Raw genomic sequence first — 15,950 nt, forward strand, 5'->3', positions numbered from 1 at the left:
TGGACTTTTTGCGGATCGAAGGACTGAAAAGATTATGCTTAATGGATTTGTCTGTAAGAGATGAGATATGGTATGAAGAGAACTTTGGTTGTAAAATAAGTGGGTTCAGAGTGTAAATTAAGTGGGTGCAGAGTTACAAAAATGGTGTATACTTGTGATGACGGTTGGAAGTCACTTTACATATCTTTTTTATCTCTCTCTCTCTCTACTCTGTTCTTACTTTTCTATTTTTTCTTCTCCTTTGCACCTTTCATTCTTTTTTTTCTATTCTTCTAAAAGTCTTTTAGTTTGTATTAAATTTTACTATTGTAATTAAAACCCTTAATAAAAATTATCTATGCATTAAGATGTGAAAAATGTACAATGCTTAACTGAAGTCATTTGCATAAAAATGGAATCAGGTCAAATTACTCAAAATGACCATTGTAAAACTGGTAAATGGGTCTTGCTTCAGGGTGGATGCCAAAATTCTGGCCAGACGACGTTTACTGAAGATAGTCCTAATTGTCTTTTTCTGTTGTCAATAATTATACTCAATGGCCAATTGGCAGTTTCTGGTATCCTTCATCCTATTGTATATTTTCAAGCAGTTTGTGGCCTGCCTACATCTGAAAATGGAGAACTTCAGCAGCAGAAAACGAAGAAATACACCAGAACCTGTAACTGAAAGTACTTTTCTTAATTCATAGGCTTTTTTCTCCCTCAGATGTAGGTAAGTTTCACTTTTAGGCAATTTTTCACTTACCCTAAGAGGGAGCTAGTATTAAATTTGGATGTAAATCAGATACTTGTTATGGCCAAAAACTTGAAATAATTGTGGAATAAAGTAAGTGTCCTTTATCATAGCTGGAGGCTGATAATGCCATAATGGTCACAATTCATTATCTGAGGACTAAAGTTTCAATTTTTATATCCTGGCTGAGTGAAAAAAAATTATCTTAGGGAACTGCTATTCAAGGTTTTTTAACTGTGGTTTAATGTGATATCTAGATTAAATCATTTGTCCTGCTCAGCTTCTCTTCTCCTGCCCTTTGCAATGATAACAGCGACCTTTTTAATAGGATTGTTACAGGGACTACTGCAATAATGTTCAGAGCACTGTATCAATGCTAATAACCATGATGATGATTAAATAAGATTGCTTTGCCTTAATACAGTCAGTTCATATTACCTCTTTTTGCTCTTTAGCGGCATCTGTGCCCTGTGTTTTGGAATCACTCAGAGGAGAAGGCACAGGTGTCACAGGCAAACCATGTGGCGACTCAAATTTTTCAGGTTTCTGGAAACTGGGCATCTTTTTTAAGGTGTCCTTCAACTGCCTGTATTCTTCCACCTGAGACTAGAAATCAAATGTAACCATTAGATTTCACTGACAGAGAAGCTGGTCTCAGTAATAAATGCAGGGAAGCAAGAGGCTCCGAGCTGATGCAGGTATTTTAACTAAACATGCACATTTGATCAAAAATGTCCATGTGCTAAAGCTACATCGTTTTATGCTGTAGAGTGCATCAATTTAATATATTACAGCAGACATGCAAAGTTGAACAGAAAATCCCCATAGCCCAGAAATGGGATTAGTTTTTCATGCCACGCAGAAGAAGAAACTGTCAGTAGTGAATTATTACATCTTCCTTCAATCTTTGGGAAGGGAAAAAAAAAACCATCCACAAACAGAAAGGATCATGGAATGAAATGGAAAGAAGGGAGGGAGGGAGGGAGGGAGGGAGGGAGGGAGGAAGGAAGGAAGGAAGGAAGGAAGGAAGGAAGGAAGGAAGGAAGGAAGGAAGGAAGGAAGGAAGGAAAACTATCTTGTTCAGTTGGATAGGCCTTCCTTTTTTAAACAAAAGTGTTTGTTTAAGAATGGATCAGACTCCAGGACTTCTACTTGGGAACTCTTGGAGAAATCTGGAGAGTAAGGGACTAGAGAACATTACCTTGCTAAATCCAGCCTGCTGCTGCCTATAGTATTTAAAAAGAGTGACTCTTGATAAAATACAGGGGTGGGGAAAGGTGACAGAACAGTTCCCTGAAACAAACTACTGATCATTCTCCAGCATGATTACTAGGTCACAAGAGCAAGGCCTGGTGATGGAGCCACACCAATAGATTCCATCTAGTTCAAAACTCCCTATAAATCCATGTGATGAAGGCTGCATGTGGAGTTAACGTTAATAGCCTCACGGAAAAGAAGACATGTTTGAGTGAATGGAGTAGCAGTGATTATTGGCTTTTATGCAATATGTCCCTGTGTTATACCTATGCCTACAAGCCGTGGTGGTGCAGTGGTTGGAATGCAGTATTACAGGCTAGTTCAGTTCACTGCCAAGAGTTCAATCCCTGACCAACTCAAGGTTGACTCAGCCTTCCATCCTTCTAAGGTTAGTAAAATGAGGACCCAGATTGTTGGGGGCAATATGCTGTAAACCACTTAGAGAGGGCTATAAAGCACTGTGAAGTGGTATATAAATCTAAGTGCTATTGCTATACAATATTTTAAGGATGAAGGTCTACAATTATCATCTATCTATCAAACATTTAAACTGGGCTTACTTTTCACTATAAAGCACCCAATAAAATTAGCACTGCCAGAGAGCATGGGAAAAATTATAAAACTACATAAATAAAAATAAAATTATTTTCACCAAGTAGATGGAAACTATGAGCAATAGTTTAAAGGTTTTTTTAAAAAAAACCACACAAGTTCATCATTACCTTGATACAAAGAAAACAACCCAGATCCTTGATATCTACCCTATATGTTTCCATTTGGTGAATTTGTCACAGGCATCCTATGGACAATGCAGATTCATATCAGCAATTGCAGAAAAAAGAAATCTCAAAGGGAAGACAATGCTTTGTCAACCACTGTGGGAGATAATGCCAAGAATAATACAGATAATATAATGTCCATGGGACACAAAGGTGAAAAAAGGAAATCCTGATTGCTATTGGGCAAATGGTGGCATAGGAAAAGCCTGATATACTGTGAGGTGTTCTCTGCCAATCAATGCTTCAGTTATTTAATGTTGGCTGGTAAACTGTTTCCAATAAAGCTTAGTCTTTTACTCTAGCTGAATTGACAGAATGACAAGAGTTGGAAGTGACCTTGGAGGTCTTCTAGCCCAATCCACTACTCAAGCAGGAAACCCTATACCATTTCAGACAAATAGTTGTCCAACCTGTTCTTTAAAAACTCCAATGTTGGAACAACCACAACTTCTGGAGGCAACTTCTTCCGCTGAATATTTGTTCTAACTGTCAGGAAATTTCTCCTTAGTTCCAGATTGGTTCTCTCCTTGATTAGTTTCCATCCATCGCTTCTTTTTCCTGCCTTTAGGTGCTTTAGAGATTAGGTTGACCTCCTATTCCTTGTGGTAGCCTCTCAAATATTGGAACACTGCTATCATATCATCCTTAGTTCTTCTTTTCATTAAACTAGACATACCCAGTTCCTGCAATTGTTCTTCATATGTTTTAGCCTCCAGCCCCCTAATCATCTTTGTTGCTCTTCTCTACACTCTTTCTAGAGTCTCAACATCTTTTTTATATTGTCACAACCAAAACCTGATGTTGAGGAAGCAACTGCAATAGAGTTCCTAAACCAAGAGAGCTATAATGCTTCTACATATACCCCACCAGCATGTTTCCCTGTCCTCATCCACTTCCTGATATGAAAAGCTCTCATCTCCAATCAGCAGCTGATAGGAAATTAAACCTTAAGAGGTTTTGAAAAGGCTCTGCTGATGTCAGTGATGACAGGTTTTATCTTAATGCCAAATAGAAGACATTTAATCCAAATGTAGGGAAAGTATCATGACCAGCCTTTGCTGATAAAGCAGAAGCAATGGAATTGGCATCAAAGTCCTGGGACCTGCTACGTCTGTTCTCCCTCAAGGGAAAAAAAAGATGTTATACATAAAGAAAAGATGATATGGACAGGCAAAGGAAAACAGATAAGGATTTTTTTCTGTTGCTATCTGTTTATTTTTCCCCCTTTTTGAAATTTAAATCATATGCCCATACAAAACAAACTACAATATATTTATCAACACAGCTTCACTATGGTTACAAAGTGTAGAGGAAGATATGATGGGAGATGCAGAGAGCTGCCATGATAGGAAGGAGGAGAGGAAAGTTGTCTCCCATACTACTTTCCAGCTCTCCAGCCTGACACAAGGACTTATTAAGGCCCCCTCAGCTTTAGTTTTGCTAATATTATATAATTAGGATAGCAGATTAGGTATGCTGCTCCTTTTAATTTTTACTTCCCTGCAACAACGCTTATTTATTTGTCAAATCTATTGGCTGCCCATCTTACCTCACAGTAACAACATAATTACTCTTAGGTAAGAAATATTCATTACATCCAGGTGTAAATTACCTAGCTGCAGCTGTGGCAGAAATGAGGCAGACTCTAACTCTCAAAGTAGAATGAATAAGGCAGGGGTCTTCAAACTTGGCCCTTTTATGACTTGTGGACTTCAACTCCCAGAATTCCTCAGCCAGGCACGCTGGCTGAGGAATTCTGGGAGCTGAAGTCCACAAGTCGTAAAAGGGCCAAGTTTGAAGACCCCTGGAATAAGGAATGACTTTGAAGGACAGAGGAAGAATCACTACCAAAGTAACAATCGCATGCAGGAAGGGCTCAAATCTATTCCAAGAAACTAATTTGAGGAAACATCTCAACCCCCCTCCCTGATTCACATGAAAATAAAATGAGAAGGGGAGGGGAAAATATATTCAGTCTTGCAAAATGATTTCTACCATCTCTACAGTCTCAGACTATACAACCGCAGTGATTCACTTAACAACTGTGGCAAAAAAGGTCATAAAATGGGGCAAAATTCACTGGTTGTAAGTTGAGGACTACCTGCATATTACTATAGCTGTTCTAATAAAAATAGTTTTGGACGTCAGTGGCACTGGTTTCTTAGCTTCAAAAGAGAAAGTCCATTGAAGGATCAGATGTCAGGAGACAAAATCAAATGTGCTGGTTTACAATTCTGGTATAGCAGAAATCCTTCTAGGTATGCAGATCTTGCCCCAAGAGGGCAGCTGGTTATTAATCAGAGGACCCAGGCTTGCATGCATAAAAGTTACGATCAGCAGGAAAAAAAAGAAGCCAAAAATATTAGAAGATTTAGAGAAAAGAAAAACACCACTGCTAATGCAATGCTGATTTGGTGGCTGACCTGCGCAGCTTTTAGTGCGCTCTTGTGTTCTTCCAGTGTCATTACAAGCTGGTTTTGTTGGGAGATTAAATTCTTATGCTGAAACTGCACAAAAGAAAATACCACATCAAATGTGAGCCCACGTGTTTCTTCAAAGCCCAAAAGATATTCTTAAGGGGACTGTCAACCACTGACTTCTCACTTTCTTTTTAACCTTGCTTTTATTAAATATATAGTAAAATATCAGTTTAACACATACATTAAAAGGAGTGGATCTTTCTTGTTTCTCACTAGTAAATCAAAGAATATGATAACTCCAGCACCAGCATTATACAATGACATGGGTTATACCATTTATGACAAATGATGTAATGATAACAGGGTTTTCATTCATGCCATTTAAATTCACTAATATGAGGTTACACTGTATATGCATTTTATCAAACTTTAATAAATGAGGGGTGGGTTTATGCAGTCATAGCTAGAGAACATAGACTGAGAACAGATATAAACCATGACTGACAAACTTTAGTGCACAAGTTTATTGCTTGAATCTAGTCAACTGTGGGCTATTTAATACACCATCATTTTAAAAAAATGACTTAGCTTGAAAAAAATGCTAATATTAGCTTTTTATTCTTTATTAACCTTATATATCAGAAGCCAAATAGCCTCTAAAGTTAAATAGGTTGTTTTTCCTAATTAAAATGAATTCCAGAGAGGAAAGCTTAATGTTATATTGTTTACATGTATACACACATATTCTGTTCTGTTCTGTTCTGTTCTAGGATACCAGCTAGTTTGTTCTCAAGACCAGTGGTTTTGTGCATATATTTCTATAGAAAAGTATTATTCCTCATTTTCCCTCAATAAAAATTATTTGCTCATACATTTCAGGAGAAAAAAAGTTCTAAACAAATAAGGAAGTTTCTTCCACCATCTAACTGATTGGACAATTACACATTTCTATGAACTTCACCTGCTAAAAAAACCTATTAGTGGTAATTATTGTATTGATTTCAACACACCACAAGGAATATTTATATGTTTTATTTATCCAATCATTTATAAATTGAACACAGACAAATGTTCACTGTAGATACAGCCTTTTTACTCTAGCCTTAAACTGATTCTGCAGCTCACAATTCTTTGAGAGTGGAGGGGAATAAAGCAAATCTGGAATTACAAGCTAGGATAATTAATCTGTGAACTATGTATAGTCCCAACAAGCATGGCTTATGGAGGATTGCAGACTTGGAATGTTAATGGAGTAAATGGAAAGAGGAGGAATGAATAACTGAAATGAATGAAAGAAAGAAAAATAGGTACGTTGTATGCCTGAGAAACTAACAGGAAAGGGAAGGCTGTAATAGATCAGAACGAAGATAGTTTGATCTTGTGCAGTACATGCATGAACATGAAGGTGTAAGTTCAATTAGGAATAAAAGAGCTAAATTGAATGCCAAAAAGTATGAACTAGTATTATTTGGACTGTATGAAAATTTATAGGCAAGTGCTGCATGTTATGCTCTAGTGAACTGTGATAATGAAAAAACAAGGAATGAATTCTGAGAAAAACTGTGCAACATTCTGAGTGAATGCTGGGGCGGGGGGGCAGAGAGTTATACAGATGATGGGAATGCAAGGTTGGGGATGAATCAAAACCAGTAGAAAAAAAAGACTCAAGATTGAATAGGAATGGTGATTGTTTGGCATGATCAACTTAGGAGAAGATTCTCACACTCCCTCTCTGACTGGTGTCTCCAAACACCCTCCCTGACCTGTGTGGCACCTCTAGCACACCCTCTCCAACACATCAGGGCCTCTCACACACCCTCTTGCACCTTTGTGTACTCACCCCAGCCCTACTGTCCCCAACCTATACAGTGTCCCTTTGAACCCCCTAGCAGCCTCAGGCCTCAGCCTTCCGAACCACATCATGCCTCCCATGCACATCCTCACACAATCTGTGCACCCTCCCCAACCCACATGGCACTTCTTGCACTTCCCTTTGTGTCTTTCTGTATCCTCGCTGACCTCCATGGAGCCTCTCTCACCCCTTCCTACCTTTCCTCACACCCTCATGTACCTTCCCATGCCACACCTCATGTGGATCTTCACTCCCTTCCCCACCTTCCAGTAGCCATTTACCTGCCTGTAGATTTGGGGACATGCGACTTCATCCCAGCTTTCCCACTGACTTTGCTTGTGGGAAACCAGCAGGAAATTGCCTCGCCTAATAACCATGGGATTCAATTAACGATGGCAATCAGGACTGCAGGGATTGCTGCTGCTAAGAGATGTAGCCAGGCTTTATTACTGCATCACTTAGCAAAGGAAATTCTGCTCCCAATTTCTGTTATCAGTTTAGGACTATTTGTATGAAAAATCTTGAGGTCGTTCAGTCATAAGAGAAAATTAATGTGTCTGGAGCAGAAAACATATAGGAAGGAAGAATGAATGGGTTGAGAAGAAGCCCAAGAAATTGAAGCTGATGAAATAGATGGTAAACATAGTATGAAATACCATATGGATTTAGTAGAAGCAAAGAGGACTTGCAAGGATAGAAGTACCTGGAGTGAACAATATTAGTATAAAGTAGATTTAACTAGATCTCCTCTTCTTTTATTTTCTCACCCCTTTAACACCTTTAGCTTATTATTCCGTACTGCAGTTCTTACTTATTACACTGCCAACTTCAAAAAGAGAACAATGTGATGGGTATGGATGTACCAAACCATAATTTAGCATTATGGAAGTCAGAATTTAATTCACATTCCTATATGAAAGCCAAGAATGTGACTTAAAGATACTGTGATTTCTTAACATGTAAAAACCAGGGCTTATATTGGCTTATTTAGTAATTTACTGAGTTTTTAAAATTACAATGCAACGGCTTATATGCAAGAAACATGTTTATATTTCCTTTTGATTATTCAGAGGGCAGGGAGTAGAGTGGTGATGTGTTAAATTGTGCACTGGTGATCTGTGTGAACAATTCCAAAAGTCTACTATTGTGTACTTAAAAGAATGTCTACTATATTTCCCTTAAGTCACAAAGATTAAACATTTTTCTCGTTGTGTTACATACACTGTTGCAACATTTTTATTCATTCCTCTTTGCAAAGAAAGATGTATTTCTCTCTTTCTCACCACTCATGATTTTTTAGTAGGCCAAGATCTTACCTTCACATCTTGCAGCTGAGTATGAATATCCTGGTGGGATTTCCTCAATTGTCTGTTTTCTTCTTGCAGATTGTACATGGATTCTGTTTAAAATTTAGTGTCAAAAAAATGTTTGAACAGACCTATCTTTGTAGGATGAATTCTAACTGATTTATGTTTTCAAATATTAACTAACTCAATGCTAACCTGAGTAGACCTGTCTTGCCCAAACATATCCCCCCACCCCCGCAGTATTAAACTGCAAAAACCCATAATTCCTACCTACATAGCCAAATGAGATCTCACTCTAGAGGATGGCCTACTTTGTCCAATTCCAAAATTACTTAAAGAGCATCCTCCTATACCTTTTAACTTGGACAGCTCCTGCTCCTTTTCTTGCTGTAACTGCACGTATTTCTCCTTGTGGTCATCAACTGCTCGGTTGAAATCATCTTCCTGTCTCCTGTGCTCGTCTTCCAGATCTGAGTGCTGTTTCTTTAGTTCTTCATGCTGGTTCTGCAGAGCACAAAACCAAAACAAAAAAACGGCACAAGGATTTCTTGATCTGTGCAGCTGCCAAATCTTGTTTTGATTTTCAATGCAGCATCACTCTAAGGGTGAGACAATGAACATCGGTGGGGGGGCGGGCAGGCGGGGTGTGCAGTGTTGATGGAAATGCTCCCAGTATTCCATTTCTGGCCTATTTCTTTATTTTGATTTTTTTCCCCCTTCCGTTCAATCATGGCTAAGTCTCAGTAAGTACAAGGACAAGTCTCTGCAGTTTTCAGAAATGGTTTGCCATTGCCTTCTTTTCCTTGGGCTGAGAGAAAGTGACTGGCCCAAGATCATGCAGCCGGTTTTGTGCCTGGGGTGGAACTAGAACTCACGGTATCTCAATTTCTAGACTGAAGCCTTTATCACTGCACCAAACCAGCTGTCTTTATCTTGATACTTTCTACATTTTTTAGAATATTCTCTCCTCCCACTAAAAAAAAAAAATGGTCTGAAAAAATGTTTTAACCCATTTTTTAAACATTTAAAAAATGTTTAAACCCTGCTATGCATACTCTTCCTTTCTCTCTTCTGTGCTTTCTCCTGCAATGTGTATATCAATAACAATAAAACATCATAAATGTACAGGAACAGGAAGAAAAGGGAAGACAGAATCCGTCAGATTAAGATTAAAGGACGGTTTAGCATAACTTGAAATTCAGATCAGCAAATCATTCAGAATATTTTTCAGCCTTAAAATCCCCTCTTGAAACTGTACTATCTCAGAAGGTCCCTGGGGTTCAAGCTCCAAACCATGAACCTTTACACCAAATTGCTTTCTGTACTTATACATCAAACATATGAAATGTTTGTGAGGGTTTCCTTTGTGAAAATGTCTTTAATTCTCTTCAAAGTACAAAGACGATGACTGGATGGAAAACGTTTTGCAATCAGGAAGCCAACCTTTTCATAACGTCTAGAAGCCAAAAAAGATTTTTTTAACTGGAGATTTTGACAAATACTTAATAGCACTAGAAACCTAATTTCATCTTCAGCCACCCATCTTCTGTTTAAAGACAGATGTGGGCCTAATTAATATAGCTGAAAAGGGGAGCAGAAGGTAGGTTCAATGGTGGAATTATATTTGAGAGATAACAGACCTCCAGTTTTCAAGTTAAATCTTGCATTTGATGGCATGGAATATTCTAATATTAAGCAGACAAAAGATGCTCCAAATCTAGCATGGGCACCCTTGTTGAACCCATATGGTAGCCACATGGTTTCAGGAAAAGTTTTTAGGTCCAGCAGGAGTGCCCATGCTGATTGTAAAACACCTTTGCCAAATTTATTAAGGCTGTTTTTACAGCTTCTATATAAAATTTCCTTTGTTTGCCAGTGCTATAAATTGCCTACCATTGGGAAAAAAAACAACTCAAGAATTTACCTTCAGCATCTGGTGTTGTACATGCAGTGCACTGTATCTGCTATTGGAATCTTGCTGCAAAACAAACAAGCAAACAAAAAGAAACACATAGTTAGATAAGATCTCAACTCTTTTTGGCATAACTATGACACTTCTCTGAATGCTATGGAAATTGAAAACTTGCAGGGGAAACAGATTTTAAGATGCATATTTTCTTGGCTCAGCGCTGTGTTGAAGTGTTGAATTCAATTGCTAGAGGTCCCAATTTGTGGGAAGTTCAGGGTCGTAGAAATCCAGCATTTCTAGACCACACTGAAACAAATCTGTTTTGCAAAACTATTTTGCAAAACCACCAGAAATATTTTCAGAATTCCAAATTACAGTCGATTTGGTGACACATTCTAGAACATTTATAATATTTAAAAGCATCAACCCCAGTATTACAGTCCTGGAGCATACCATTGCTTAAAATGCCTCTTTTTCAGGAAGTGACTATATATTTAGGTTATTCAGATTTCAGACAATTAGATGTTATTCATTATTCTTTTAATTTTAAAGAGTAGAGGCTTTGATAAAATCCTTATGTGCAGAAAAACTTAACAATTATTTCTGCTGACTTACCCTTCCTTTATTTAATGTTTCTTGTGCTTCTAATTTATAAACAAGAAAGTCTAAAATACAAAAATAAAAAGAGAAAAATGAATGATCTTCAGGAACATATACATAAATAAAACCCTGGAACCAGCTATTCTCTCTGGAGGTAACTCCACCTCAAACATCCTTTCACTGTCAAGATTTCACACATTAATTCAGCCATACACAATTTCTCTTCATTCAATTACCATACCCTTCAGCGCTACCTGTGAACTGATAAATATGTAAACTGACTCTGCCTGTGGCTCAGTGCCCACCCCAAATTATGGCACTTGGTGCCAGTTAAAATAAAAAGAACTTCAGTCATGATTAAAATAGATAACTACTAGATTTAAATGCAACTCATGCAAATTCATGAGAATAGAAGTGAGTGCATCAGATATCCAGGTATATAATATAATGTTGAAATCATAATATGTAGTTCATTCACAAAAATATGTATCTAGTTATCCTTGTGTGTAAATAAACTATTTACAGTTTAGCTTTACTGAGAGGTAAAATTCCTTAGTCTCTGGAAAAGGGCATAAATGATTAACTCAGCCCTATGCCAGACCTATAGTTCAGTCTGCACCCGATTTTTCAATATGTACCCAGTCTTCAAACATCAGAATGTTCACTCTTAATTGGATTGCTACCATGCTTATTGTCATTTCTGGCAGAAAAGAATCACAAGAAATTCAGCCAGATTGAGTGTTTGGCTCCATCCTGTTGAATGAAATATGTCTCAGTTTGCAGAGAAGCTGTTGCAAATAAAATGAGTTTTATCCACTAGATGGTGGTAAGAAACCATAAAACAATCAGCTCTTATCTGCACTATGGAAATATTACCCAACCACCACCAGGAAGAGCATTCAAAAGTCTGTAATTTTTTTAAAAATGCAGTTTCAATCCAGGGCAACTCTAAAGGAGCATATCGCCCTAAATTGCTTATTGGAGTTGTTACACTACAAAACAGCATTTCTCTGCTGGTAAAAATCTTTTAAAATTCAACTGAAATGTAAATATTACCTTCTTTTGCTTTCTTATGTTCTAGCCTTTCTTTCTGTAAAGATTTTTCTAGTCTTGATCGATGTTCATACACAACTGAAAAAGAGAGAAAAATTGCAGGGAAATAAGTAGTTTGTCAACTAAAAAAGCTGTATATATTTTAGGGATGGTAAGAATGAAGATCCCCAGCAAGGAGCAAGCACTTGGCCAACATTATCAGGGCTCAGAAGGTAACTTAGATAGGCCAACCACACTATATCCCTGTGGTTGTTGGCAATTGAACTTGACTCAAAGGCATTTTTACTTTTAAGAGCAATGAATATAAACTGTGAAAAGAAAATTACTTAACATTTTGAAAATGGGTGTGTGAGGGAACACAGAAGTATCAATAAAGATGCACGCACCAAGCAAAATATTCTACACATTCAAGTTGATACTTGAACAGGCAATGGTGGATTGTATCCACAGAGTTAAATTGCTTCAGCTTGACATTCAAATTTACAGAGATGGATATATAATGAAATTCAGTTCTCTAGCAATGGTACCAATTATATTTCCTTGTTTGCTGTACAGAGAACATTTCAAATGTGAAACAAAACACACCCTCCAAACAACTGATTTGGACTTCCAGCATTTCAAATTCCAATGTTTTCACACCCCTATTGTTCATGTATATAGGTGTGTACACACATGCACATACAGAAATCTGTCACCATGCTGAAAAAGAACAAAGATTATCCTTCGTATCCAAGAGTCTAAGCTCACAGCCTTAGTTCAAAGTTATTTTCAGAAAAGTATGGCAAGCACCAAAGGGGTAAGGGTGGGAGCTAGGGAAGCTGGGGAGTGTATATGAAGCAACAAGCTTTGTTCTACCTATACTCCAGATCTCTCAACTTCCAGACTTCCCTGTAAAGAACATAATGACAAAAGGCACTTACAGATAAATTTAGAATTGCTTAGTGCAGTGGTTCTCAACCTTCCTAATGCCGCGACCCCGCAACCGGTAGTAAGTCGAGAACTATCTGTATTTCCCTGCCCGGGAGTGCCACACATGTGTAGTGCCATCCCCTGCGCCGGCCGAGGTGTAACTGGCAAGCGGCAGAGATGGCACAGGCCGACCACCGGCTGGGCCACCAGCTGGCCCAGCCCAAGGCAGGTAAGGCACCTGCCAGGCCCCATGCGTGCCAGCAACCCTCCCTGCACTTGCCGGCCTCCCACCTCCCACCCCTGACCCTCTTTTACTTACTTTTAGTAGTTGCTCAGCAGGGAAGGAAGCTTTCCAGAAAGTTCGCCTTGCAGCACCGTTTGCAGACTGGGGCTTTTGGTGGGCTCAGCAGGGCAGAGATAGCCTGGACAATTCCTATTGGCTTTTGAAAGCCAATAGAATTAGACTCTATTCAAGAGAGTCTATTCTATTGGCTTTCGAAAGCCAATAGATTCTATTGGCTTTCGAATGCCAATAGAATAGAATCTCTTGAATAGTCTATTCTATTGGCTTTCAAAAGCCAATAGAATAAGAGGGAGTAGCACACCTAAAGAAAAGGGGAAAAAATGGCGGAAAGCCTTGTTTGGTGACCCCTGTGAAATGGTCGTTCGACCCCAAATGGGGTCACGACCCACAGGTTGACAACCGCTGGCTTAGTGCAACTTGGAATCCTGGATAAGGTTTCAAACTCAGAACATTTTGTATACTTCTTAGTTTTGCATTAAGCCTTCTAGATATATTTTGAGTGCAAGTTATGGGCATAATGGAGCCAGTATTTGTAACAGCACCTTCATCACTATTAGGCAGAGGTGTCCATAGGCTGCAACATGTATGTAATGTCATAACATATGTTAAAAAATGAGTGTCTCGGTGTTGCAGTGCTACTGCTCCTGGGATGGGAGTACCAGAGTGATTGACACATCACTTCAAAACGTAATGCATGTTATTTAATTTCAAGTTAGTATGATATATGGACCCAGTCACTGTAGTTTATAAATCATGGTTCATGGCCCAGTGTTATCTGGAAATCGGGTTACAATAGATTGTTCTATAGACAATGTGTGCACCTATCCAAAACAGGTTCATAGACTAGCTTTACATTCAGAACTACTGATCTGGTCTGGCAAATAACTTAATCGTACTGGCTGCCAATTCATTTCCAAGCCCTAATCAAAGACTTGATATAGATCTTTATAATCCCAAAAGGCTGGATATCTGGATAAATGCATCATCCTATTGTTCTCCTACTGCCAAGCCTTGGTTTGGGGCCCTGTAAGTGAAGTCAAGTGGATATTTGCAAGGGAGAAGGTTTCAGATCTAGAAAGCTAGATGAGGAAATCTATCTGGCATCCCCTAACAATGACTTCTCACATTTTTTTGAACTTAGTTTTTGAATTCTTGAGTTAATAGGATGTATATAGTTCATGAGAGTTGAACACCGAGTACAGCTCAAGAATCCTAGACTGGAAAAAGGAGATTCTGAATTTGAAATATCCTGTTTGAGAGCAGAACTTTTGTTTCAGTTCTGAAATGAGCTGTCATTGAGACTGTTGAAATTTGAAGTAGAAATGTTTGGCGCTCAGAGCTTGGAACAGTTCCCTTTGCATTTGAAACACCATCTGGTATTCAGTCCAGCTATTTTGAACTTAAAATAAGATGTACTGAGCTCAAAAGAGAGTATGTGAAATTTGAAATTGTCAGAATTTGAAACATTCTTTACATTCCTAGAGAAAACAGAGTTCTCTGGACAACACCCTTAAGATACTGAATTATCATATGGTTCCTGCTCTGTTTGCTTTGTTCTGTTGCAAACTATCTGTTGTAGATGATTCTATTTGTTCAAATTTTCCATATGACTTCAATGAAATTATGTAATTGCAGGTAGTACAGAAGAACCGGAGAAACAGGATATCACTACTAGTTTTATGAAAACTACTAATTTCCCTTGCAGAGGTTTAAATCTGTAAATCGTTCTTACTAAAGAGATAAAGGCTAAGAGGAATGGAGTCTGTCATGCTTCTACAATTGTATTTCTTTATGTAAATTAATATAATTTCAGAGTCAAAACAATTCACTCCGTTCAGAGTTCTGAACTTTCAGCTAAAGACTCTTCAGTGCCACATGGAAATTTTCAACTGCATCATGAAAAAAGTCATATTGATGAAAAATATTAGTAGCATAAACCTAGATATGGACAAATGTTATCAGAACTTCATGGGGTACTTATAAAGGGACTGAATGAACAAATAACGTCAAAGGTTGGTGCCTGTTTCATTTATGTTAGTTATATACTTTTGACTATTGGGATATGCCAAATAATTACCTAGTTCAGGTAAATTCAATTAAATTCAATTATTAGGGTCAGGGGCTTTAGTATTTCATTAAATGATCAGAACTGATTTGGGCTAGCCCTGTCCTACATAAATCACAAGACTTTGACTTATCACAGTGAAGTTCTGACCATGCAGATTTTTAGAGTCACACCATATTCTCCTACTCAAACAAAATATTTGAAAGCCTCTGCAAGCAAGTCATTGATGGCTATCAGTCTGAAAACCATACAAAGCCATTTCTATAACTCTGAGCATCCAACAATCCAGTTAAAGGGGAATAGAAGTGATTTAGGACAATATGCTTCCAATATACTTCATAGCAGTTATAAGTACATATATATATTTAATCTCTCTTTCTAAAGTATCCTATTCTTCTTCCTATATCTTATCTAATCACCAAAACCATAAACCACAAGTTGATTTTTTTTTCATTTTTACACAAACAGTCTTTTAAGTGGGTGATATATCCTGAATGTACAAGCAAATCTAAACAGAGTAAATGAAAAGTAAATTCAATGTTTTAGAATAATCAAATCCAAATCCACACCTAAATGCCGCTGAAACGTTGAACAGGATCTGAAATGAACAATTCATTTTAGAAAATCTTAAAATATTACTGGTTTGAAGCTGTTTGCCACTGAAAAGGGGGCCAGAATTTCTAACAGTGTTCTGAAATACTGTTCAGCAGTTACAGGAAATCTTCAGTTAAAGTTATTGCAGATAAATATACTTATTGCAGG

General features: G+C 37.8%; 1 protein-coding gene across 3 annotated transcripts in view; it reads right to left on the reverse strand.

Moving 5' to 3' along the window:
* The window catches only part of GOLIM4 (golgi integral membrane protein 4), a 59,860-nt gene that overhangs the window by 28,141 nt on the left and 15,769 nt on the right, over positions 1-15,950 (reverse strand). Inside the window, exons 2-8 of one of the 3 annotated variants that reach the window (XM_039322812.1) lie at positions 11,914-11,988; positions 10,873-10,922; positions 10,273-10,326; positions 8,702-8,852; positions 8,358-8,440; positions 5,193-5,276; positions 1,172-1,339 (exon numbers count right to left, since the gene is read on the reverse strand). In XM_039322812.1, coding sequence (XP_039178746.1) covers positions 1,172-1,339; positions 5,193-5,276; positions 8,358-8,440; positions 8,702-8,852; positions 10,273-10,326; positions 10,873-10,922; positions 11,914-11,988 — 665 coding nt within the window. The remainder of the gene's footprint in view (positions 1-1,171; positions 1,340-5,192; positions 5,277-8,357; positions 8,441-8,701; positions 8,853-10,272; positions 10,327-10,872; positions 10,923-11,913; positions 11,989-15,950) is intronic. The other 2 variants (XM_039322813.1, XM_039322814.1) reach the window with 2 other exon arrangements.

The sequence above is a fragment of the Crotalus tigris genome, unplaced genomic scaffold, assembly GCF_016545835.1.
Source record: "Crotalus tigris isolate CLP2741 ecotype Arizona unplaced genomic scaffold, ASM1654583v1 scf7180000024131.857555, whole genome shotgun sequence".
Lineage (NCBI taxonomy): Eukaryota > Metazoa > Chordata > Lepidosauria > Squamata > Viperidae > Crotalus > Crotalus tigris.